The sequence below is a fragment of the Solanum pennellii genome, chromosome 2 (assembly GCF_001406875.1).
Source record: "Solanum pennellii chromosome 2, SPENNV200".
NCBI lineage: Eukaryota > Viridiplantae > Streptophyta > Magnoliopsida > Solanales > Solanaceae > Solanum > Solanum pennellii.
In genome coordinates, this window is record NC_028638.1 from 47,274,590 (window position 1) to 47,300,546 (window position 25,957).

General features: G+C 34.9%; 3 protein-coding genes across 4 annotated transcripts in view; 1 reads left to right on the top strand and 2 right to left on the bottom strand.

The window, feature by feature from the left end:
- Positions 1–3,187: 3,187 nt before the first annotated feature.
- LOC107011185 (calmodulin-binding protein 60 B-like) lies at positions 3,188–10,325 on the top strand. The gene is made up of 8 exons (XM_015210575.2): positions 3,188–3,584; positions 4,703–4,778; positions 5,622–5,680; positions 6,524–7,017; positions 7,104–7,264; positions 7,360–7,563; positions 8,382–8,619; positions 9,231–10,325. Exons 1-8 carry the CDS (start codon positions 3,496–3,498, stop codon positions 9,773–9,775), a joined length of 1,866 nt encoding a protein of 621 aa, XP_015066061.1. The 5' UTR covers positions 3,188–3,495; the 3' UTR covers positions 9,776–10,325.
- Positions 10,326–10,542: 217 nt separating this feature from the next.
- Positions 10,543–22,838, bottom strand: LOC107011184 (anaphase-promoting complex subunit 4). 2 transcript variants are annotated; one of them, XM_015210574.2, is made up of 19 exons: positions 22,687–22,837; positions 22,491–22,602; positions 21,952–22,043; positions 20,981–21,058; positions 19,990–20,229; positions 19,776–19,856; positions 19,181–19,323; positions 16,825–16,985; positions 16,637–16,737; positions 16,480–16,554; positions 15,399–15,578; positions 14,636–14,715; positions 14,417–14,515; positions 13,244–13,348; positions 12,552–12,690; positions 11,843–12,067; positions 11,597–11,749; positions 11,294–11,375; positions 10,543–10,848 (listed from the first exon to the last, which is right to left on the bottom strand). In XM_015210574.2, the coding sequence occupies exons 1-19, from the start codon at positions 22,753–22,755 to the stop codon at positions 10,754–10,756; spliced, it is 2,310 nt and encodes a 769-aa protein (XP_015066060.1). In that variant the 5' UTR covers positions 22,756–22,837; the 3' UTR covers positions 10,543–10,753. The 2 variants fall into 2 exon arrangements, with proteins under 2 accessions (XP_015066060.1, XP_027770063.1); XM_027914262.1 differs by having other exon boundaries at positions 16,637–16,985; positions 22,687–22,838.
- A 1,050-nt stretch (positions 22,839–23,888) lies between these two features.
- The window catches only part of LOC107011613 (eukaryotic translation initiation factor 3 subunit J-like), a 6,917-nt gene continuing 4,848 nt past the window's right edge, over positions 23,889–25,957 (bottom strand). The window contains exons 4-7 of the mRNA XM_015211194.2: positions 24,984–25,117; positions 24,695–24,845; positions 24,440–24,599; positions 23,889–24,364 (exon numbers count right to left, since the gene is read on the bottom strand). Coding sequence (XP_015066680.2) covers positions 24,273–24,364; positions 24,440–24,599; positions 24,695–24,845; positions 24,984–25,117 — 537 coding nt within the window. The 3' untranslated portion in view covers positions 23,889–24,272. The remainder of the gene's footprint in view (positions 24,365–24,439; positions 24,600–24,694; positions 24,846–24,983; positions 25,118–25,957) is intronic.

Genomic DNA, 25,957 nt, shown 5'->3' on the forward strand with positions numbered 1-25,957 from the left:
AAAAAAATAGGAGCAAATCGCTGCAAGTGCAGCGATTTGTCTCCAATTTTCTTTTATATTTTTTTAAATCAATTTTTTAGAAAAATTTTGATTGCTACTTATTTTAAAAAATTATAAAAAAAAAATTATTTTGGAATAAGTAGTAGAAAAATTTAAAATTAAAATTTCTTTAAAAAATTTAAAATTTAATTTTAAAAATTGTAAAAAAAAAAAAATTAAAAAAATTGGTTGGAAAAATAAAAAAATGGATTGGAAAAAATAAAAAAAAAATTGGAGACAAATCGCTGCCCTTGCAGCGATTTGCTCTTAGTTTGTCTCCAAATTTTTTTCAATTTTTTCCAATCAATTTTTTTAATTTTTATTTTTATTTTTCCAATCAATTTTTTTAATTTTTTTTTTTACAATTTTTAAAATTAAATTTTAAATTTTTTAAAGAAATTTTAATTTTAAATTTTTCTACTACTTATTCCAAAATAATATTTTTTTTATAATTTTTTAAAATAAGTAGCAATCAAAATTTTTCTAAAAAATTGATTTTAAAAAATATAAAAGAAAATTGGAGACAAATCGCTGCACTTGCAGCGATTTGCTCCTATTTTTTTAATTTTTTTTAATTTCAAATAAAAAATTAAGAAAATCGCTCCTTAGGGAGCGATTTATTAAAAAATTATTAAAAAAATATATTTTAGAAATCGCTGCCAAGGCAGCGATTTTACTTTTTCCGGCAAGCAAAGTCGCTGCCCTTCCAGCGATTTTGCCCTTTTGGTTAAAATAAATATTCATATACCATTTTGGAAATTTTATTAACATTTTATACCCTTTAGGCTCCGGACTCCTCTTACAAGTATGTAGCTAGAGTTTAACAAATTGACATCCAAGGCTCCAGGATGTTCACATGAACCCATGCTTCCCTTCTGAAATCATATATATTAGTGTTAAGTTTTTTTAATAAAATATTAAAATATAGATGTGTGAATCCATACTCAAAGTATCATATAATGTGATGATGACTAGATGCAGCTCTCTATGTGAGGTTAAAAATTTAAATTTCATATTAAAATTTTAACAATTCTGAATAATAAAAACATAACTGTCGAACTCATCAAATTTATATCTTAGATTAATAATAATGCACTCATCAATTTAGTATAATACTATTTTTTTTAAAAAAATGAATGAGAGAAATCAGAAGAAACATTAATCGCATTAATTATGTATCTTTTAGCAAAATCTGCATCTAAGAGTGTTACACAAATTAAACAGGAGATATGAACAAAATAATTATGGCAAGCTTAATGATGAAGTAAAATTGTCTTTACGTGGAACTGGAAAATTTGAGGAGACCAAAAGCTTATTTTTCAGTAGGAAACATGTGTAGCAACAATTATTTATTTAATATTTTTAAATAAGGGAAGTGGAAGAAAAATAGTACATAACTATATTTTTTAACTTAGTTTTTATCTCACAACTGCAACCTTCAATTATGAGTTTACACGTATAGATATTTAAATTTTATATATAAAATAAAATAAGTTATGTTGACATAAATATATGTAAGATTGAAATTGTCATGTAATGTCAATGTGTCTGTTTGTTTAATTTGATACGAGTTTAAATATTTATTTGTGCATAATTAAAGTTGAAAATCATAAATATTATTTTCTCCGATTAAAACAGAATGATCTAGTTTGACTTGAAACAGAGTTTAACAAAAACAAAACTTCCTAATCTTGTTGTTTTAAATTACAGCTATGTCAAATGTACCAAACTACCCTTTAACATTGTGATATCAAACATGTCACGTGTAAAGTTAAAGTTAACGTGCTTCCAAAAAATAAAATGAGTCATTCTTTTTGAAGCAGACTAAAAAGAAAATGAGTCATCTTTTCTAGACGGACTAAAAATGAAATAATTAAATGAAAAAAGTAACTAAAATTAAAAAACATATTTATAGATTATGTCATAAAATGAATCTCTTGTAATTTTCTTAAATATAAATTCAAATTTAATCTGAGTTCAATAATCGACTAATAATTGCGCGTGGGATTGGCAACTGCTGCCAGGCTGCTTAAGCTAACTGTAATAATATAACTAACTAATAATTGCAAACTACTGTATGTATATATTCCACGTCACATTTTTTTTATTTTTTTTTGACACCAATTGGAATATATAGACTATAGTGTATGAGGAGAAAAGGAATCTTTAATACAGAAAATAAAATGCAATAATTAAAAAGGTAAATCACGTGGGTGGGATCCTATAATTATGACTAATTGTCTGTTTAGTCATTAAACCAACGACCACGATCAACCCTTACCGCCGTCCACTCCTTAATTAATTATACTTAATACATTACCACTGCTTAACCATGTGCATACTTTCTCCTTTTTTCTTACTCATTACCCCTTTTTCTTTTTTATTCACGTAATAATAAGATATGCATATATTCTATTTCTATCAGATTGTATTATAATTTAAAATGTATCTTTTATTAAAAATGAAGTATTTTCTTCTTAATCTAAAATCTTGTATGTTTTTTTTTAATTTTTTTAAACATCTAAAATTTAGAATAAAAGGATCTGTATTTATCACGATGGACAACCAAATATTTCACTATTTGTCGATACTTCCTAACCTAGCTCAAGCCTTGCTTTAAATTTAATATTATCACTGTACTACTTTATTATATTAGACACACTAACTCTAATTAATTGACCACTAGGTCAACAACATTTGTTCAAGGTAAAAAATGAGATTAGATATAATAATATCATATATCGACAATTATTTATTATTATTTCTAGTTTCATTTCATCAGTTTAGATGGTGGACCAATGCACTACCCTTAATGCATAAATTGCTCCAATTATTCTTAAAAAATTAGGACATAACTGTGATTAAAATCTAAAAACCGTACATTAACTAAATTAAAGCCATATTAATCTTTTAAATTTTTTCTTTTTATATAATTTTATACGCCTTTTTAACTTACATGACATTCAAATGTCTTCCTTAATTACTTGGAGTCATAAAATATATCACGTAAACCAAAATATATATAAAATTATCGAAAAAATGAGTTTAGAATTAATACAACCTTAGTTTATATTAGTTTATGTGCGTGAATAAAAAGGTGCGCGTGGAGATATATATATAGAATAGTATAGATATAGATATAGATATAGATTCAGTGTACAAAGACAAAAAGGAAAAAAAGAGGAAGCCATCAAAATAGAAACATTTCATAGAATGATAGTTCCATGAACTTTCCCAGAAACATCTCTTCATCTTCTTTTTTCTTTCAATTTTTTTCCCGCTTTCCCCTTTTTTCGCTCCTTTTTCTCACTTTCTTCTATCCACTGAAAAAAAGAAGAAACTTTTGAGTCTCACTATACGAAACAGACTGTTGAATAATCAAACAAAGAAAAAGAAAGAAACTTTAGATCAGATCTGAAAATTTGAACAAGAGGAGTGTTTTAATAGTCAAAGAAAATGCAGACAAGGTATATGGAGAAACGTGTTTTGGATCCAAGTAGTAGTGAGGAAGGTCAACCTGATAGGAAAAGACCTGCTCTTGCAAGGTAATTTGATTTTTAAAAAAATGTTTTTTTTTAGACTTTTTGTGAAGGGGTATTTTTTTTTTTGGTCTTGTTTTGTATTGTAGCAAATTTTAGTACTGAACAATGCAGTTGGTTTGTTTGAATAATTGGTTATTATGTAAGGTTTTGCTGGGAATATTTGTTGGTTTGAAGAAATTGTAGAGTTTGGGTATTGCAAGAATTATTGTGGAAAGGGGAGAATGGTGATTCTGTTTTGTTGGGGTGGTGGTGAATTAAAATTTTTAGTAAGAAAAATGTGATCTTGATGAATTATGTGTGAGGAATGAGGTATTATTATCAAGATCCTTGGAGAGAAGAGAGTGGGAAGCTTTATTTTCTGGTTGTTTCGTGTTGACTGCAAGTGAAGGAAGTTTTTTGATTGAATCTGGCTTGATAACTAGCTTGCTCTTTGTTTTGGTTTATGTGAGAAAATTGAGTCTTGTGCTTTGTCATAACTACAAACAATCTACTATTTGATCAGTTATGGCACTGAATGAGAAGAGATTTATAGTGGTTAATTCATGATTCCTTTTTAAGATTTGTGTCATTTGAGGAGGTAAGTTGAAGGATTTTGATCATGTTGCAAATAACTTACAATGAATAACGTTACATGACTGCCCCTGTCACAGCCCCACAGGACAGAAAGTGGTCCACTAGATCAACTTTTAAATGGGATCTTCACTGTTAGTTGCCAATAAGATTATCCACATTTCATATTCTCAATCACCATTCAGAGGGGAAGTTGTCTCGGCATCCTGCAGGGGACATACTTGAGATTTCTAAGGGAAGTCATTACCAGGTGTTTGTAATCCTGCAAACACTTGTAGCTTTCTCTGAGTGTCTAAGTGATAGATTGATGGTCCACTCTACCCTTTTCTTTTTCTCTTAGCAAGTGATCAGAAAAAGCTTTTCATTTCAGAGGTTTTTATTTCTGTTGATTGTTTGTTGTGGTATCATCTGACCTGACATCATGTGACCTGGATGTCTTATATTTTCTTAGAGAAGCTGAAATTCAGTGCCTGTTATAACTTTACTCATCTTTCTGTGCACTGTTCATGTTAACTGTTGCACCCTTATTGAAAAGTACATGGTTACTGCAGTGTCATTGTTGAAGCGCTAAAGGTGGACAGTCTGCAAAAACTCTGCTCATCACTGGAGCCAATTCTTCGAAGAGTTGTAAGATTATTAGGCCCCTTTAGAACTCTCATCCTATTCATTGGGCATTACATATGTGAAATTTCATTTAACCAACCAACCACTCCATGGTAACTTGTGAAAGTTTGGTTTTCAATTACATAACTACTATGGCATGATACATATTTCCAGAAGACTCAGCATGACAGATATTTTACTTCTGAGGGAATACAATGAAATAATCGTAACTGCAAGCTTTGTAGTCATACAGGCCAAGTAAAGCCACTGCCAGATATTTGAAATGGATATGTCATTGTTTTGTGTAATACCATTTATTTTATATGCTAAAATATTTTTTTAAACTATTTGTGTTTTGATCATTGTAGCAGTTACACTGAGAAACCCCTCCCCCCTCCCTCTCTCTCACCAGCGAGAGCTGTCTCCGTATCCTGCTTATATGCATAGTTTCTGGAGATAAGTAGCTTTAAATTTTCCTGTCAAGAGCTTACTGAGTGCAGAAATTTACTTCTGTCTTTATTTTTGATGTGAACAACATATTTTAAGCATGTCTGCGCTCCAGATGACCTTTTAGCAGTTCTTCTCTTGGACTCAAAATGTATTTGAGTTGGTAGTAAAAAGACTTTTGCGTGTTACCATGGCTTTATTCAACTTTTAGCTGTAAGAGCTAAGATATTAATGCTTATGTACATTTACTTGAAACATTTGGATTCGATGGGCTTGTCACCAGCCCATCGAATGCTAATATTTTATGTGATTGGGATGACTAGACTATGCAAACATGTCCATTCGTGTTTTATTTGTACAAGGTTTCTTCTATAGTGGCTTTTGCTTACTTATTTATGAATGTCCATTTTTGTTTACCAGGTTAGTGAAGAAGTGGAGCGTGCTTTGGCTAAACTTGGACCTGCTAAACTTAATGCAAGGTATGGTTTCACATATCATCACTCAAACCTTTCAGAGCACAAATCTGATTCCCATATTTTGTCAGGATGTTTGCATGTATGGGAAATATCCCATAACTCATCAGAGTCATTTGGTATATCCAATTGTGAACTGGTCAATGTGTTTAACTGAATTAGAGTGGGATATGAATTGTAGATGTCAGAAACACTTGAGGGGAGGTTTCGCTAGTCTTGTGCAATTATATATTTAGATTTAGGTAAGGTCAATATTTCTTACAGCAGTCAATCCCTATGATTAATGGGAGTGTGGGAGGGTTTGACCACTTGCTGCAGCCAGAGTCAAGGGTAGATTAGTGAAAGTAGTTACAGATGCAGGAAGTCAATTTAGGAAAGAACTAAATCTTAATAATGCTTTTAGAGTTTTGAAAAAGAGTTTTGCTAACATAAACCACAGACTACTAAAACCATTTACATGGACATGGTCCTATGTGTCTATCAGATTGTAATTGACTATTTATTTTGTTTGATATGCTTCTTATTATATAAGTTCCATGGTATTAAACCTTCGCCACAGGGAATATCCTTCTGCTTCAGCGGTTTGTATGAATCATTCTGACTTCTAGTTCATTTCAGTGCTAGAGCAGATTGATTTTCCCAATACTAATTGGATACTGATCAAAGAATTGACCTAATATGCCAAACATTAGCATGACTATGAAGTGCAGTGTGAGGATGTGACCCCTAATTCAATTTTGCATCAAAGATCAATCTATGCCTATGCTTGCTTGAGCTGTTCCTGTACTCCATTTTCTATAATTGAATGTTCACCCTGTTCCGGGATTGAATTTTGTGATAACCATGCAGGGTTTCGCCAAAAAGAATTGAAGGACCTGATGGGAGAAATTTGCAGCTTCAGTTTCGGTCCAAACTGTCACTACCTCTCTTCACTGGAGGAAAAGTAGAAGGAGAGCAGGGTTCCGCAATACATATTGTCTTGATTGATGGAAATACAAACCATGTTGTAACATCAGGTCCCGAGTCCTTGGTTAAGTTAGATGTTGTTGTGCTTGAAGGAGATTTTAACAATGAGGATGATGATGGCTGGACTCAAGAAGAATTTGAGTCTCATATCGTGAAGGAGCGTGAAGGCAAGAGGCCTCTCCTTACTGGAGAATTGCAAGTGATATTGAAGGAAGGTGTTGGCACCCTTGGCGAGTTGACATTTACTGACAACTCCAGCTGGATCAGAAGCAGAAAGTTCAGGCTAGGCTTAAAGGTAGCATCAGGTTGCTGTGAGGGAATCCGCATTCGTGAGGCAAAAACAGATGCCTTCACTGTCAAGGATCATAGAGGAGAATGTAAGCCCATATAATGTGTCTTTTGTATAGAAATGACAATTATGTTTGTTGAGGTTTGTAGTAACTCCAATCTTGTTTCCTTGCAGTGTACAAGAAACATTATCCACCTGCATTAGATGATGAAGTTTGGAGATTGGAAAAGATAGGGAAAGATGGATCCTTCCACAAGAGGCTAAATAAAGCTGGCATACATAAAGTGGAAGACTTTCTGCGTCTTGTTGTGAGAGACTCGCAGAGGCTCCGAAATGTAAAATTTCAAACTTGACATGTTGGAGAAAAAGAACTATAATTGTTAGTTGTAACTATATGATTAGTTTTTTGTTTCTCATCTTGTTATCTCAGGTCCTGGGAAGTGGAATGTCAAATAAGATGTGGGATGCTCTTGTGGACCATGCAAAAACCTGTGTACTAAGTGGGAAGCTATATGTCTACTATCCTGATGATATGAGAAATGTCGGTGTTGTTTTTAATAATATCTATGAATTATGTGGTTTAATCTCTGGCGGACAGTATCATTCAATGGATTCTCTTTCAGACAATCAGAAGGTTTGTAATCTGTAATTATTTTCTCTCTTTTGTATAATTTGGTAATGTGGATTCATCTAGACATGCTTAAGGGAAAATGAAGAAGGAAGACATGCACTGTAATTGGGGCTGTGGTTTCCCATGCTTACCATACCATCTTTTACAATGGATTACCAAGAGCTTTTTTTTCTCCTATCTGTGGCGTTTTGTGAAGTCACTACTCTTCAAGAAGCAAAACACATTCGTTTTCATGTTTGTCTCCTCCCAGATCACATCTAGAAGAGATTTTACTAACAAAAGTCCCTCAGAACAAACTTTCCTGCTTGCTACAGTTCGAAAAAACTTTTTCTTAGAAATTTAGCTGTTTGTAACTTAGAGATATGATCTGCCAAGTTCTTATGGGATATTATCCAGAAATTAGTTGCTGAAGCAATGTAATGCCTTTGATTCAGCTTCTCTGTTCTTTTTCTACCTTTTTAGGCAATAGTTAGAAGGATACAAACTGCTGATTCTGTAAAAATTGATTACAATGAAATTTCCAAAGGCAATGTTGTACCCTTCGAGTTGCTTTGTATATATAGAATATTCAACCCTTTTGACCATATCCAAACAATATTTACAACTAATTTTATTTGATACTGCTAGAATTGCCACACTAGTTAGATGCGGTTTGCACTTTCTCCTTTGTCCCTATGACATTTCGATACTTCACATAATAGTGGTCAATGGAGTTGTGAGAGTTGCTATCATTTGCATAAATTGACCTTTTTTGGATGTTAGTTCTTTTTTTCCCGAGTTTATGATGAAGTTATTAAGCAAACATCAAACAAAATTTGCAGATATATGTGGATACTTTAGTTAAGAAGGCGTATGACAACTGGATGCAAGTTGTTGAGTATGATGGAAAATCTCTCCTAAGCCTGGGCCAGAATAAAGCCGCAGTTTCGTCTCAAAATGATCCTACAATTGGCTCTCAGAACCATACAATCTCTTTTGATCAACAAACTAATCTACCAAGTCTTCCAGCTTCAATATCATCAGAGCAGCCTTCTATGAATTCAGGACTGAACATGGGAGGTATAAATATGTCTTGGTGCCTAAGATATGTTCCTGCTAAAGTGTGAATTTTGCCCCCTCTGCTTTTACTGCTGTTTGGGACGGTTTCTGGGTGATTGGAACAAGAATTCTTCACAAAGATACATTCTTCATGAACTGTGTTGGATTCTGCTCACTCCTCTTTTTGCAGTTTTGGCTTCTTGGTGTGATTTCTTGTTGATTGGAATATAATTCCTCACTAAAATAGTGTCTTAACAAGAAAGAAAAGTTTCCTAAGTGAAAAAAGCATAAACACAAGCAGTGTCTGTCAGCATCATGCGTTGGATATACTATGACATGTTCCTTTTGTTCTTGAATTCGATACCAGCAAGGTCGTTTTTCCAAATCTTTTTGATATTTCTGTAAATAAAGTAATGTATATCTTGGCAAATTGTTTTGCACAGAAGTAGGTCTCTCAACCTGCATTCTTTACTACTTTGCATGACGTGAAGGATACCTAGTTTAAGGCTAAAAACCTGCAATTACCTGTTTAGTGAGCAGTTGACCAATTATACTATGACCTCATTTGTTTGTTGGATTGTTATAAGTTCTTCTTATTTGTAACTTTAAATGAGATATCTTTCTGTTACCAGGGTATAATGATAGCCTCAGTGGCAGATACACTATGCAGCCTCAGAACATGAATCTAAATGGCAACATGCAGTTAAATGGTGCTTCGTTTCCTCAGAACCATTTGCTCGGCACGTCACAACAAGCTCAGCCGCATGGGAGTGATAGCATGCTGGCCCTTCGCCCACCACAGCCATCAATGTCTAGCTATTTTGCTGCTAGCACGCCTAATCCTTATAAGGGAGCTGAGGACTTCTTAACAGAGGAAGAGATACGTATGAAAAGTCATGAGATGCTCGAAAATGAAGACATGCAACATCTGCTACGTATGTTCAGCATGGGTCAGGGTCATGCGTCTTCTAGTGTTGCAGAAGAGAATTACCAGTATGGATCAGCATACATGCCCAACATGTCTTCTAATTTTGGTTTTGATGAGGAACGTACACGTTCTTCAGGTAAGGCTGTTGTAGGGTGGCTCAAACTCAAAGCTGCCTTGAGATGGGGCATTTTCATCAGGAAGAAAGCTGCAGAAAGAAGAGCACAAATTACTGAACTGGATGACTCTTAGATTTGATTTTCCCTTTAGCAACCACTTGGATATGATGTGTAAGGGCTTTCCTCTAAGAAGCATATTATCGCTCTTGGAATTTGGTTTGACAATCCATATGCATCTGGTGCTGGGTTGGGCTCAATCTGAAGCTAGGAGCCTCTTATAATGTACAGTTATGCCTGTCCATGGAGATTGCTCTCTCTCCATAAACAGAATAACATAAGCTTATGATAGTTCTCTCAGCATATTTATGCAGTTCAAAGACTGGAGCAGTTTTCATAGCTCTAGCTGAAAGGAAATTCCCATGGTTTAGACCTGATTTCTACTACTAGGGACTGAAGGAAGTGACTTCATTTGCCTTGTGCTAACTCAAGATTGTAGCAAGTATGTTTTGATGAGTTATGTTTGACTGATGCTGTAATTTTTAGTGTTTTGTTGTAATGAGTTTATCAAAAGAAAACATAATATTTGTCTTATAGAAACATTTGTTGTGAACATATCATCAAAATGTGATGTGGTAAACCTTCAAAAATTTGTTATATTGAATGAATAATCTTGTTTCTTATTACTTTAAATATTTGAGGATATGTTTGAGTCATAAAATTTCCGATCCAATTAGCTTGTCACAGTACAAAATGTTTTATGATTAGTTGAGAAACATGTGGTGGTATATTGACCTTTTTGTTGTGGAAGGGTATGATAAATCTACAAACAAAACAATGAGACCAATGATACTTTCTTTGTGAAGGTTTGAATTTTCTTTTTTCAGACAAATAGGAACGGAATTATTGTTTCATGCAATTCAAATTAAATATATTTTCATTTTTCAATGTGAAGTAGAATTTTGTTGATTCATCAGCTTTAACATCATCCAACTAATAACTATTAACTAGAAGTGTACAAAGAGTCTACAATTTAGTAAAAAGGGATAGACACTGGCTTATCTGCCCAAAATTGATAGATCCTGCAAAAGACCCAGCGAACAGCAAGGTACTGTCACTCTGTATCAGAAACTTCATCTTCATCTTCGTCCAAGATGTAAACCAAAGCACGCTTTCTTGCAGCAAAAACACAAGCTACACCTCTTGATGCTGATAGAGAAAATCATATTGAAAATGTCAAATCACTTGGTAAGTGTCTAGCATTAGTCATCCATATTACAAGAGAACTGTTAACAACAATATCATGTGTATCTGGATGAAATTCCATCTGTCATTACGGGATTCTAGTTTTAAGTGCATTTCAAATTCACAGTGGCTCTATTAGCTATCCCGGGGGTGACGGGGAGATAAAGATTTTAGATTCTCTAAATACCATTAGCTTAGCTTAGCTTGAAACTGAAGTTCTAATCGACAAAGAAATAGGTGTTTCGGCCTTCAAATGAGTAGGAACAATGGTGTTCAGATGTATTCATTTTTGGTATCAAGCGATTAAACATTTTAGGTTCTTGGTTAGTTCTCATGAATGTGTTAGCCTCTATTCCTATAGATACTAACAACAGTTGGAACCCAAAAAAGTACAAATATAACCACTCACCACTAACTGCCAAGGGAGAGACCACAGAATGAGGAATGCTTCGAACCTTTTCACTCTCCAGTTGCAGGTATATAGCAGAATCCTAGATATCATGTAGATAAAAAGGTCAATTAGTTTCTGACGTTCTGACTTCAGAATAACAAACCATGTAGCACGTGTATATACACCTTCATCTATTTCAAACTCAGTGACGCAATGGACAATCCATCCAACATAACAAACTAGAATGCATGCCATTGGATACAGAATTTCCAAGAGAAATTTACGCAGATTATTTACTGGTAGAGTAATGATGTCATATACCTGAAGTTCGTGAAGCTTCCAAGAATTGGGGGCGGTAGATCTTGAAAGAGATACAAATGAAAGGTCACCAGCTTGTAGAATCATCATGAAAGCATTTCCAGAGCTCTCAGAAGTGGTTGCAGTTTCGTTTAATAGTAAAACAATTTGACCCTCCTGCTTTGAATGATGAAATGTTAAATAGCAGTTGAAGGGTTAGAAAGTTGTAGGTTATAGAAAATTAACATCAGGTGGGAATTTTCCACTTACTTTATAAAGCGAGAGATCAATACAGTGATATCCATCAGGAATACATAAGAGGGCCGCTTCTATAGGATCACGTATACTGTCCACTTTGCTCAAATCACGTGCAAGGCCCCTGACAATACCTATGCAGTTTGTGACTGAAAGAAAATCATCTGGTAATTTGAAGGATATGTAGCTAGTGAGCGTATGTTGATGTATCTCACTATCTGAAGCATCATGCAACATGTCCTGAACGAATGGAAAGGGATCATAAGGTTATGTCTCAATTCTCATCCATTATAGATTACCGACTCTCAACAACTCCAAGAATAATCAGGTATAACTAATGCAATTTAAGTTTAAGCTACAGCGAAAATAAGCTTTCAGAACTTCTACCAAGAATTAGACAACGATCACCATAATTTTGTGAATATATATTTTTTTAGACTTTGTGGACCACCACCACATGGCCAGATCTTGATGAGGTCATTTTGAAGCTCTAAAAAAAGTTTCATGATTCATTATTATACACAGCACGGGAACAAATTATGTTCATAACTATTCCATTCAAATTGCTTTTTTTTCTTTTGAGAACTTAGTTTTTAATACCAAATAACCTAATTACACCAAATAGTGAAAACAAAAACCATAAAAGAAAAAAAAAATCTTAGGAAGATCAAATAGGAGTGGCTTACTCGACAAGGTTATTCATAGATTATGATTGAACACGTACCTCATAGTAGGACACTGATGCAGGAACCTTGTAAGGCTTTAGTTTTGAAGAGGATGCAAATGGAAAAAGTGGCAGCAGATCCTCACAAAGTAGTTTTTCCGAAATAGTAGAAAATGGCATCTCAAAAGCATCTTTGAAACTGCAATTCAGATATCAGATTAACCAATTGAACCACAGATGAAGGAAACAACACAAGATTTGAGTTTATTTAGTCATGCCAAACAAGAAATGCCTTCAAGGGGTTATGTCAAGCTTTCAAAACTTTAGTAATAAGACGTTAACTACTGTCATATTACAATTACAATTAAAACTGAATTCCCATGTGTTTGGACCAACAGTTAGGCACATGATATCTAAACAGTAAACACGGATACCGGACAACAAGCAACTACTAAGAATGCAACAACAAAAAAAACATGAATCTGGGATGTATACACACAAGAGCATCCACTAATTCTTCCCAAATTCTTGGTCTGTTGGCACTATAGGAGTATCAAAATCCAGCTAAACAATATCCACTGCATGCCCATACAGCCAATATTTGAACAGGAAAAGTAACAAATAATTTTTAAAAAAAATATGGTCCAAGCCTCACGTGCAGTCGGGATCCAGCCATCACTACCACACATAGAATATTCTAACAAAGATTATGCACAAATCTAGGAAAGAAAATAAATAAGGAAAAGATGTACCAAGCCTCCATTTGTTGAAATTCTTGTGAAAGCGTCCTTTTCAAATATTCTAGATCTGAAAACCCTCCAAAATGTGCTAGTTGTTTAATTCTTTCCATCGTTTCCCTAATTCGGAAAGAACATAAATTTTAGAATTACAACATTGATACAAGAGAAGAATAGGCTCTTGCACAATAATAATGCGAAACAAAAGTAGGTGAAACTAGTTTATTCTGATTCTGGAGTTAGTTCAAGAGAGTATAATAGCCTTCTATTTATTTTATAACCATAACAGCTTCCAAATCATCCACACACAAAAAAGTTAATATTGCTAACTAAGCAGTGATCTTCAAATGAATCCCCAAAATTAAAATTTCAGCTGCAAGAGTTTGGAGTATTGGAATAATTTAACATGAAATTTGGGCTAGCCAAATCCTACGAATAATCAAATTCGGACTGTTTGACGCTTAAGATAATTGACATTTCTAAGAGTGATAAAACAGGATCCTGGTTATTCCAACAAGCTCTATTGACCACATCGTCATATTAAGTACAGCTGCATCAAACTTATCATGGAACTTACAAGTTCTCAACATAAAAGAAGTAGAGAAGCCAAATATATACCATTTTGGATTTGATTCAGTTGCAAAATAGAACAAAACACAAAAACAAAAAAGAAACATTTTCACACATTCAATATTTGTAAACTTCTTTTCATATTTAATCCAGTTCAAGAACTTTCAGCAGTCAATGTTACTTAAGAAGGGTCTTGATCCAATCTGTGACATTTGGACCATTCTGAAACTTCTTCAGCCCCCATGACTCCTCTTTCCATGCTCTCCTACTTCTCATAGACCATAACTGCCAGTCCTTTTTCAAGTGCCTTGACCTTTTTTTTCAGTCAATAATCATGGAAAAGGAGCCAACAACCTATATTTATAGTAATGAGTTTAAGCAACTTCGCCTTAGGAAAAACGAAAAATTTGCAGTGAGGCTTTAGTTTTTTTTCCTCAGCCCCCACAGGCAAGGAAAAGAAAAATTGAAAGAGGTAATGAACATAGTAAAGTGTTTCTTCTACTATACTACCTTACTAAAGGTCAAACCTTAAAATAACATAAACATAGTAATGACTGGAGAATAAAACATAATAACTTGTCTCGTACACAAACTTATTTTGGCTGGAGTACAACTTACAGGTCTACTTCGACACAGCTATCTAGCTCAGAAAGCTCCAGTAACTGCCTTACAGGATCTTGATCATACAGGAATTTCAAGAATATAATAACAAGTTCACTGTCAAAACAAAGAAGCACAGAGGAAGACCATTTAGCATTAAAACCAACGGATACCATTTGTAAGTTGATAAAAAAATTGATACTGGTGGAGAAAATAAAGAAGGCATGAAAGTTAAACCTATTAAATGGTAGCTGATCACTTGGTTCAGCCATTAGAATCTTCACAGATTTCAGAAGCCAGCTGAAAAAATTTGAAAACTGAAAACAAGACTAATTAGAACCACCATGATAATCAGACCAACAATGTTATATGGGAGTGAATGTTGGGCTGTTAAAGTCCAGCACACCCTCAAGATGAGTGTCACAGTCGAGGATGCTAAGACGGATATACGGTCATAAAAGGTCAAAATTATCACATTCACCAGAAAGTGCAAGTAGCACATATTATGCTTACTTGAAATTCTTTTTATTCATTGCTGCTTTGGGTTGAGGGACATACTTCCTAGTTTAAGTAGCACTATTATTCTCAATCACGAGTAAACGGCAGGCACCTAAACATATTTACCTTAAAACCAGGGATGCAAAAATATAAAATGTATAACAAGCATTCGTTAGCACTTCTATGAAGTAGGTAAAAAAAAAAAAGCCTAGCTCTGTCAATATACTATCATGAAAATTCACGTGGAAGGAGATCATTAAGATTGAAATCTAGAATAGGAAAATTAGCATTTCATATTTCTTTGCTATTTCTTTTCGAATAAAGTAACAAACATTCCAAGCTAAAAAGAAAATATTTCTCCTAAATATCTTGTAAAGCCAACTCAGAAATATAAAGACCAAATATATAGTCCCTTACTGGCAGAAATAAATCAGAACTGGTTTTTAGCACAAAAGATATAGGAGAAAATTGTACAACGAGTCGTACACAAATAAAAATTTACCTGCTGTACAACAGAAGCTAAAACCCTCATAAAACGTTCAACCTGTACGAGTAACATGCCAGCCCTTTCTGTAGCATTATCCATCAACTTCTCGTCCAGGCCGATACCTTTATAGCGTGCACGCCATTTTGAAAGCCCTCTCAATTCTCCAATTCTGAATCCAATAATTTCTGCAGCAGGCTGGAAACAGAAGCTAAGGTCTCAAAGCATCAAAGAACTTGACAAAAGTAAATATTACTAAGAAAGTAGGAGTACTCAAGTGTGATAATTTCAATATTATCACCAACCACCATCAATTACTAAGTTGAGTAAATGGAGATAGATTTCCATTTACTTCATATCAGTTATAGAAATTCCTCTAAATACAAGTAGAATTAGTGCTTTGAAAAAGAAAAAGAAAAAGAGCAAGCACCCAAGGGTGTGGCCTAGTGGTTAATGAAGTGGTTGATAGCCATGAGGTCTCAGGTTCAAATCCCAGGAGAGACAAAAAAACTAAGTCCTCCTTCCCATCTGTCCTAGCCTTGGTGCTGACAGGTATCCCGTGGAATTAGTCGAGGTGCACCAAAAGTTGGCCTGGACACCACGGTCATCAAAAAAAGAAAAGAGCAAAAGAACCTCATCTTCTTACACAACCAGTAACCATTTTAAAATTTACCCATTAAAATCAACAACATTTTTTTCATAAAAAAGTGGCAAGCACATCAAATAACTACACTATGGTTAACCTTTAACTCAAAATAACGGACAACCAGATTTTATTTTTAAAGAAAGTCAACTATAGTAAAACTAAGAACAGTTCTGCATTCAGATTTTGAGCTGTATCCCGAGGGAAAAAACAGGCAATCAAACATCTACTAGGCCAATAAGAGTTGGTTAACCTTGTAAACTGGTTAAACATGTGATACTCTATGTGACTATAAGGCACTTTTAGAATGAGTATCATCTGAAAAGTATTCTATGAAATATTATAGATCGGAGACAGCCTTGTCTTAGGATAAATGACAATTTTGTGCAGTTCTGGCACCATGAAAAAAATTATCTTTGTTTTACAAATTTAAAACAGAGAAAAAGTCAAGGACACCTGGAGATGATCAAGAACAATTAACTGAAGCTCTTTCCCCGCACCATTAACTGCCTTTGCTACCCGCTTCAGACCCTGGCAATAGTAGTTAACAAATTAAAAAATTAAACCAGTAATTCCTCTCCTTAATTAAATGCTCCTGTGGAAGAGGTCATACCGCCTCACCAAGAGAATTTTCTAAAAACTGATGAAGCGGAGGACTGGCTCTGGCGCCACCTAAAAGGCTTAGAAACTCATCCTGAGGAGTAGAGTCAAGTCCTAGGCGAAAAATGGAAAACAGAAGTTTAACATCAAGGCAGAAGAGAAGGAAACCATTAAGGTTGAGTTTTGGATTTTGAGCATTACCATGGTCAACGATCAATGTGGATACAGCATTGAACTTCTCGTGAAATGTATGCATAGCATCGGACCATATTTTAGACATGACTGATAGTGATGTCCGGATGACTTCACTCAGATCTTCAATGTTGGAAGCCTGTTGGGCAACCTGATGAAGTTCAGTTTTCCTGAGGTTGGTTGGTTACAGCAGTTAACATACATGCCAAATAAACTCGAATCAATAGAACACAATTCAAGCAGTTTAAGGGAAAATCAAAACCATGTCTGTATCCAAGTATGATTGTAAGAATCTTTGTTAGCATGAAAACATATATTGCAATTGTGATTATGAATGGTCAAATGCAAATCACAGTAATAAAGAGTTTGCAGGTGCTAAGCCTGAATTTGCCTGATAAATTTGCACACCTTCATGGCAACACACTATAGCTCCATATTAAGTGCTTTGCCCAACCCTTCCAACATCCTCTGCTAAATAAGGATAAGATTCGGCTGCTTCATATTTATACATGCAACTGGCTCCACCAAAAGGACACTTTTCATCTTAATGTAAAAAGGAGTAGATCCACAGAAAATCCTCAACTGAAAGCCCGACCTGAAGGAGCTAAGTCCTCTTATCCAACAAGGACCAGCAATTGGTGAGAGAAAATATAAGGCACTCAATCTCATTTCCAGGAAACCCAAGAAACTTTTGGAGCACTACTGTGAGAAAAAATGTTGGGAAAAGTCCATTATTTAAAATGAAGGGATCAAACCAAACCTGGGATATATTCTCCAGTCTTCATATTACTATACTTATGTAAACTACTCTCCAAGAGATAGTGGTAAGGTCTTCGTGCACTCTACCCTCCCACACCCCACTTGTGGAATTTCACTAGGTATGTTGTTGATGTAAACTACTCTGCTGGGAGTCAGGAGTCATAGAACAGAGGCATGTCCTTTCAGGCCCTACACCATCCTATCTTGACCTACTTAGCAAGGTGAGTGTAGGTATGTTCGACCACTAAAGAATTTAAATCCTAAGCCATGTCAAAGTAGCCCATCAAATCCACAACGTTGCTTCCTCTTGACAGAGACCCATAAGCCTCCAAGCATGTCTGAATATTCTAACTCCATGTTGGAAAGGTCAATGCGCCAAATGTAGCCAAGTCCCGGAAAGTAATAATGTTTTGATGACTATCAACATCACCCCAACAAGCGTTATCACGCCCCAATGGATGAGCAGCACATGAACGGCATCCGATGCCTTCAACTTCCATCAAGCGAACCAACGACATACTATTCGCAACCAATACTCAGTACATACAATAACTATATATTACTCTCATACAATTTCTCTTTCTTGTTTTTTTTATGACTGTGGTGTCCAGGTCAGCTTTCATGCACCTCAACTGATTCCACGGGATACCGCCACCTACCACCAGCAAAAGGTTCAGATAACTCTGTCCACCAAGGCTAGATAGATGGGAAGAATCACCTAGTTCTTTTGCCTCCGCTAAATTCTCTTTGTTTTTGCTTCTCTCCAAGGACAGGAAATTCTAAATTAACTACTTATATTTTTTCTTCTTTAAGGATTTCTATTATTAAATCAAATCAAGATAATCAAAACAAAAGTACTTGGCTATCTTTGGCTTTAACAAAAATACAAGTCTCATTCATGAATGCCGTATGAGTACCCATACTAATATCAAAAAGACCCATCCGACTAACATCTATGAAGCCTTAATGAAAGACTGAAAGAGAAACAAATTCTAACTGTTATAGCAAAGCCCATTCTTTCTGGAGAGTGTCCCTCTTCTTCCAAGTAGCTTCCCTCCAATCAACCAACTTCTATATATGTACCTCTCAGATACCCTTTAACTTCATGGGTCATACCTATCAAAACTTATTAGCTCAAGGCGCTCTCTAAATTGATTTTACTTTTCTCCCTAATCTCTCTTTTGTGTCGGACTACTTTTTCTGCCTAATCTCACTGAACTGGCAGCCTATGCTCCTTGTACAAATTAATGACGCCTAATATCCCTTTCAGCAGTGACACACTGAGCCACTCGTAGAAAATCTAAGCACATCGTACCCTCAAAAACACGTGTCACATATATGCTACATTCTACCCTGTCAAATTTCCCTTTTTGTTCTATTTATTTTAATTCTTGAAACAATTTTTTCCAGCACTTCTATCTCCAATATTCAAGTCCTTCATTTTTAATTTCCCATAAAGTCGATGCAAGTAAAATTCAAATCATCTCTATAATCATCATCTATGACGATTGTCTCAGAAACAACAATTGCTGGTTGCTGCAAAATAGAGAATTTTCACATCTTAAAACAGGAGATGAAAATTCATAAAGTTTCGCTTTACAATTACCTTTTGGAAAATATTGAAGTATTGAGGACTAAGCAGTGAAAGCCAAGTAACCCATGATGTCCTTCACCTTGATCAACCTCATCTGTGATCAGCTCCCCATTGCACAAAACTACTAAATGGCAAAGATCTTTAGACAAGGCCACCTTCAATGACATCATACATAGTGAGAACAATGAATAGGGATTAGGCATGAATTTGGCACAATCTATGCAAAAAAATTCACCTGACAAGTCACATGAAAAGTGCCAATACCTGATTTCTAAAGGTGTCGTCATTTTTTGGAATGTGTTACACACTTACACTAAATCTTTTGAGCAACAAAAGCTGATTCTGCATAAGCATCTTTTATCTTTATCACTATTTTTCTTTTTAAATTACTATTACTACTTTTATCACTATTGTTTTGTGATGTTTGAGACTGTTCTGTGACCTTCCAGGTATCAATTCCAACGAAATTATTTGAAATGGAAACTAAAAGAAAATATTGATGTGAATAAGCAGGATATAGCAGAATGCATCGTTGAACAAGACATAAATACTTCAACCTTTGGACTAATAAGATATCATAAGACCGTTGACAACAAAGTAAACATACCTTACAAATGGAAGCATTCAGAAGTCGGCTAGCAACATTGCTGCTTGAGAGTGAACTGGAGACAACAAGGTTGTGTATATTCTAGCGAGTAAGTCCAAGTAATCCACATAATAGAAATAAATATCAGACAATTAGTCAAAGAGACATGTGAAATGAAAACAGATATATTTAAAAAAACAAACCAAAACATCTTTAATGAAGACAAACAACTTACAATTGTCCCTATTGGAAATATGCCAAAGATATTGAAGCAGATACTTCCATCCTTGTCCCCGCTACATAAAATGTTATATCTTTGATGTGAAGAATTTGATAGCTCCTGGAAAGAATCCTCTCCATCATCCATGAAGCCACTATCCCCAGGTACAAGTCCAGGCATCTTAGGAACTCTAGGGGGAGGAGGAAAGAACCGTGAAGTTCGATCTTCATAACTGGAGGTATTACTGTTCATGTCCTAAATTCCAGGAGATAAGAGTTACAAGGTCAGGAAAGGTGAAACAAAAGTATTAAGATTTAAGAAGGCACAGAAAGCAAAGCACCCAAAACATATCCAGAACCCTCCGAACTAATAAGTATCATAGCATAAAGTTTCAGGCTCTACATAAGGCAGCAACTCCCTGCAAGTCATCTCTTACACCGTAAAATTTGCTACGACACCTTAACAGAGATAACAAAGATCAAAACATGCAGTTCCAACAGAAAAATACTGCACACTAACAGTATGAGACAATTCGTTTGATCTTGGAACTAGAGATACAACTAGCGGAAGTTCAACCCAGCAAGAAGGCTTAACAACTCTTTAAGCTTCTTTGAGTTAATAAGAGATTAAAACAAATCAAGAATGGCTTCATCATGGAGCATAAACTGAATCTGCAGGTGGATGCTAAATGACTTTTCACTTTTAGATTTAAAAAATGGATGTTAACTGGCTGCTGTGGTAGAAATGGATTTTCTCAACACAAGAAAGAGAGGGCAGTTTGGCTTTAATTTTCAAAATATTTTCACATAAGGAACTATTTTCCTTTACTCAATGTAATTGAAATAGTGCAGTTTAGTTCACAAATGAAAGCCCAAATGAAGTCAGACCTCAACTGGCTGATGTTTAATCCTTGCATGATAAATAACTTGCATTAAACTTGAATAAACTTGCACTACTATTAACCATGGAAAAGTAGTCTGTCAGAAGTTTGAACAAAAAGTAAAACCTTCTTCCCATCCTCCTCCCAATGGAGACACACAACATCAGCCGAGTGGGATTTTATGTTTCGCAGCAGCTTTCCATTCTGCAAGGGAACGACTAATGAGAAAACAGTATGTACAGAAAACACACAGGAGAATGAACCAATAATATTCTAATTGACAGGGACAAATCTTAACTTAAAGGCTCAAGCCAACAAAATGGAATTCTTCTCACTCAACCTAATCCTAATGAAATCCACCAAGCTCTTGAAAAAAAATAATTTTAGCAAATTACTCAGTGTCACCGTAGTGGGTTTTTTCTCTAATTTGCAGCTAAATAAACAAAGTAGATTCAGGCTCTTCATCAAATATAATGCTCAAGAGATAACTAGTGCTGTATTCATTCTGTAGAATACAAAACAAGTAATGCACATTGAAGTTACATATATAAGATCCTCAAATATGTTTTTAACACATCATTGCAAGATGCAATATCTTATAAGATATGTTTAATGAACACTTATAGTGGTGTACCTTCACTAAAAGCTTTTAAAAGGTTTACAGGGAAAGAACAATCTATAAGTTTTCTAAAAGGAGAAGAAGTATCTTCTGCATTACAAATTCCAAAGTATGGTAGTACAACTTCTTTCAGGGAAGACAGCAGGTGTAGGTATCTAGCAAATAGTGACAAGGATGCAAATATTGCAGATGGAAAATGGCAACAACTTAGACCGAGCAAGAGAAGTTTGAAAACCATTGGATAAATTTATCTTATCAAGTGATTTATTTTCAAATAATTATTTGCTACCTCATGGCATAACTTACTTCTTTGTTTTTATGAGTAAGAAATGAAATAATCCAAGGAATTTATAAGATCATGGAACGGTAAATATCTTTGATCCTGCAACTATCATATTTTGCTTAAACAGATTCATGACATACTTAAACCAACAACTACATGCACTAAGAAAAGCATCGTTTATATGATCAAACTCACTTCTACATCATGCAAGGAGATGGTCCCATCTTCAAGCCCAACTGCAATTGCTTTCCCATCAGGACGCCAACATATGGAAGTTATGTTCTTTCCTAAAAGATAGATATTCCATTAGTGGAGAACTAAGATTAGGAGATTGATGTTGCAAATTAACATCTTTGACACTGAAAAAGGACCAAACGTGTTGAATTGAACATGGAATAGGATCAATTTTCTAGATTATGATAGCAGTCTAATTTTCATCTCTTATGAGGAATATATCAAATCAGTCCCTACCTTTCACAAGAAAATCATCCAAACAGCCAAACGATAAAACATCTATTACTGAATTTTACTTACTACAGAAACAATTCACACAAACAAACAAAAAAACTTCTATATGGTCAGTTTGCACGAAGTTCAACTAGTACATCAGCCAACCATAAGTACAGATGTCAGAAAATAAGTATTATTCAACCATTCCTAGGAGAAAAATAATCTTAACAAATTTTACGAGCTCTGGCATCGCATGTTGAGGGATGAAAGTAAAAAAAGGGTACCGGGAGTAACAGTCCAGAGCCTTTGCCAATTGAAACGATGAAGTAGAACCTTGGAGTCTTCTGTAACCATAGCAAGTAAATCTTTTTCTGGATTCCATTCAGCAATTTTAATCTGCAAAATACATACACCAAGAACAAATTTGAAAACAATCATCATTTAAGCAAGTTTACAGTACATAAGTGAATACAAGCGGACCTGAGAAGCAATGGGTTTGTCGAACTGAAGCTGAAATGGAAGAATCCGCTGGTTTTCATCAGTTTCCATCGCTGCTACTCAGCTGAAGAGTGCGGGGTTTTGGGTTTTTCTTCCTCCTGATTTGAATTGGGCCACCAAATTTAAAATATTTCAACTTGTTTTTTTCTTTTTGTCTTCCAGACATTTTTGTAATTTAATCATTTAAAAGAAAAATTTTCTAAAGAAAAACAACATGATTTTCTTTAAATAGTAGGTATTTTTCAAAGCGGGCGTTATAACGGTTAGGGACATTACAACGATTAGGTGTTTTTAAAAGTGAGCATTATAACAGTTAAGGGCATTATAACGGTTAGGTGTTTTTCAAAGCGGACATTATAACGATGCCATGGTGAAACTGTCACACCCTGACCAAAACGTCTTCTATTTGAGCTCTGGAGAAAATCAATATCGGGAGCATCGCCTCAAATGGGCCTACAATGAGTATGGAGAAAATCAGTGCCGGAAACATCACTCCAAACGGGCCTACAATGAGCCAATCGAATCTCCAATACGGAGTCCGGAGAAACCAAAAGAATATTATGAAAAGCAAATCTGAATAAAAACAAACTACTGCAACTTCAGTGGTGAAACTATCACACCCTGACCAAAACGTCTCCTATTTGAGCTATAGATATGGAGAAAATCAATATTGAGAGAATCGCCTCGAATGAGGCCTACAAGGCTACAACGAGTATGGAGAAAATCAGCACTGAAAATATCACTCCAAAGGGCCTACAATGAGCCATCCGAATTTCCAATAAGGAGTCCGGAGAAACCAAAAGAATATTATGGGGAGCCAAATCTGAAGAAAAACAAACTATCGCAACTTCAATTCATAATGCCTGCTGCTTATTTATTATTTATAATTATAACGTCTTGCATCGAACCTCTAAAAATAGAGTTAAATTTTTTGAATGTGTTGCAATTAGCTAATGAGGTAAAATTCTCAAAAAACAAAGCCACAGTAAAGAGAATTAAGTACTGAGATGAATAAGAGTTGCCTGAGGTCCATGCCCTCACGCAAAGGCTGAATTTGGCAATCCAAGTAGAATTACATATCGACAATTCGAACAAAGTTGCATCCAATCTCAAGTCACTGTGTTTGATTTCCGCAACAATTTTAACAATTACTAACTGTAATTTATAGACACATTGGCAAATGGTCAGCATCAAGGAGAAATCATATGAAAAGAAAGGATCAAATAGTTTTGAATAAGACAGTTACATGAAATCTATAGGTCCAAAATCTGAGATCTGAATCATACAAGAGAACACAGATCAACCGACAAATCATTTACCAATGGATCTCCAACCAGTAACTGACCACAAAATGTAAACAAAACAAAGGATACTTTCTTATTTGACCCGACGGAATAAAAAGAAAAAGATATGACACACTCAATAAGACTCCAGAATAGGGAGGTAACAGGGCCCCAAGATCTTCCTCGTAGTTGTCACTAGTAGATTCAAAAGATCTCCAGACTGATGTAGCTAGAAAGGTGAAAAAACCGGCCTAACATGCCTGTCTTTGCTAAGTTTCCCCCTCTTCACATGAAATCATAATCATCATAACCATCATATGCATTTACCACTGCATCATCATCTGCCTTATCAACATGTAGCTGCTTCTTCTTTGCACCTGTACGGAAAAAAGTCACAAACCCTACCAATAGATGACACAATTATCATAGAAAGAAAGCAAGCACAGCGCTACCTGTCTTCTTTTTACTCGCAGTGGCTTCTTTTTCTGCTTTAATCTTCTCATTTGCAAATGCAGTAATAGAAGAACCAATGTCTTTAGCATCTTGCCCTTTCAACGAGGTCATCGACAATCTCATAACAGCCTTGAGCAACCCAATGTAGTGGTAGCTTTTCTAAAAAAATGGCAGACAAGCATTTAATGCCCAGTCAAGTTAACCCCGACAACTAAGATATTAGAAAAGAACTGAAAAGATTAAATTTGCCAAACCTCAAATGGTCGCAGCTTATGAGAGATCAGCTCAGCATATTCCAAGAAGTCACTCTCGCTTTTTGGGATAAAATTTTCTAGGGTCTTGTCATCACCACCTTTCTTGGCAAACAATTCAGCCGTGGACTTATAATCAGCTTCTTCTACAAGCCTGTAAAGAGAAATATGAAAGAATTTGAATATCTCCTGATGTCAATAGCCACATTGTATTATCTTAGTTCAACTTATTAACTATAATCCTCTATTTCTCAATCAAAACTACTCCATATGAGGCATGTAAGATCCTAACCTTTGCTGGCGAAGTTTTTCTGCTACTGGATCTAGAGGCTCTTCATTAGTATGAACTTCCTTGCCTTTCTTTTCACCAGCCTTTGCAGCAGACTTCTTGGGGACCTTCTCAGCAGGAGGTTCTGGTTTAGGTGCCTGATTAATCCACCACACCTTGAGTTAATTAGACCAAGAAGTAGGATGCAGAGACAGTACTTGACATGGGGGACATATCACCAGGAAATGAGAATCACAGAGGAGGCGGCATGACGCAAGAGCACATCGAATAGAAAAATATAGGTGTGAAACAAATATGATTACAGAAGACAAGAAGGATAAAAATTACGTTATCTTACAAAATAATACTCCATGGAAGAGAATCACCCTACTGTTAGGCATTGGTTCTATAAATAGCTGATGAAACAAATAAAGAGGTCATTAATAATGTTCTTTACGATTCTCCCCATGGATCAATAACTTTCCAATCATGCAAGGAAAACCTTTAGTTTAACATTGTTAAAAGTAAAATTTAAAATGGACGAATAATATGAGCATCTTATAATTACATCCCAGAAATGACTTTTAAGAAATCTAAGTCTTGTGATTACAAAGCTAAAAGAGCCTTTCTACAACACTACTATATGAATCTCCATTCATCATATTTATCTATTTAAGTTCAACTCATGTCATCATCATGCCAAAATAAAAATAGAAGTGAAGAATTAATCTTAAATGTAAATATACAAATAAATAGCAGTAGTAACAAATAAATTATAATAAAAGTTTCTTAAGTTTTTCCTGCCATATAAATCTATTACAAGTTCAAAATACTCCTGGAAAAGCAATAGGTCGAAAACAATTTACTAACAAGACTAAAACCTATTTTCAGCTAGTACGTATCTCCTACTTAATGTTTCCTTCCATTGTGCCCTATCTATAGCTGAGCCTACAGTGACTCGAGGCATTGTAGATCTTTCAAGACAACTACCTGTTCAT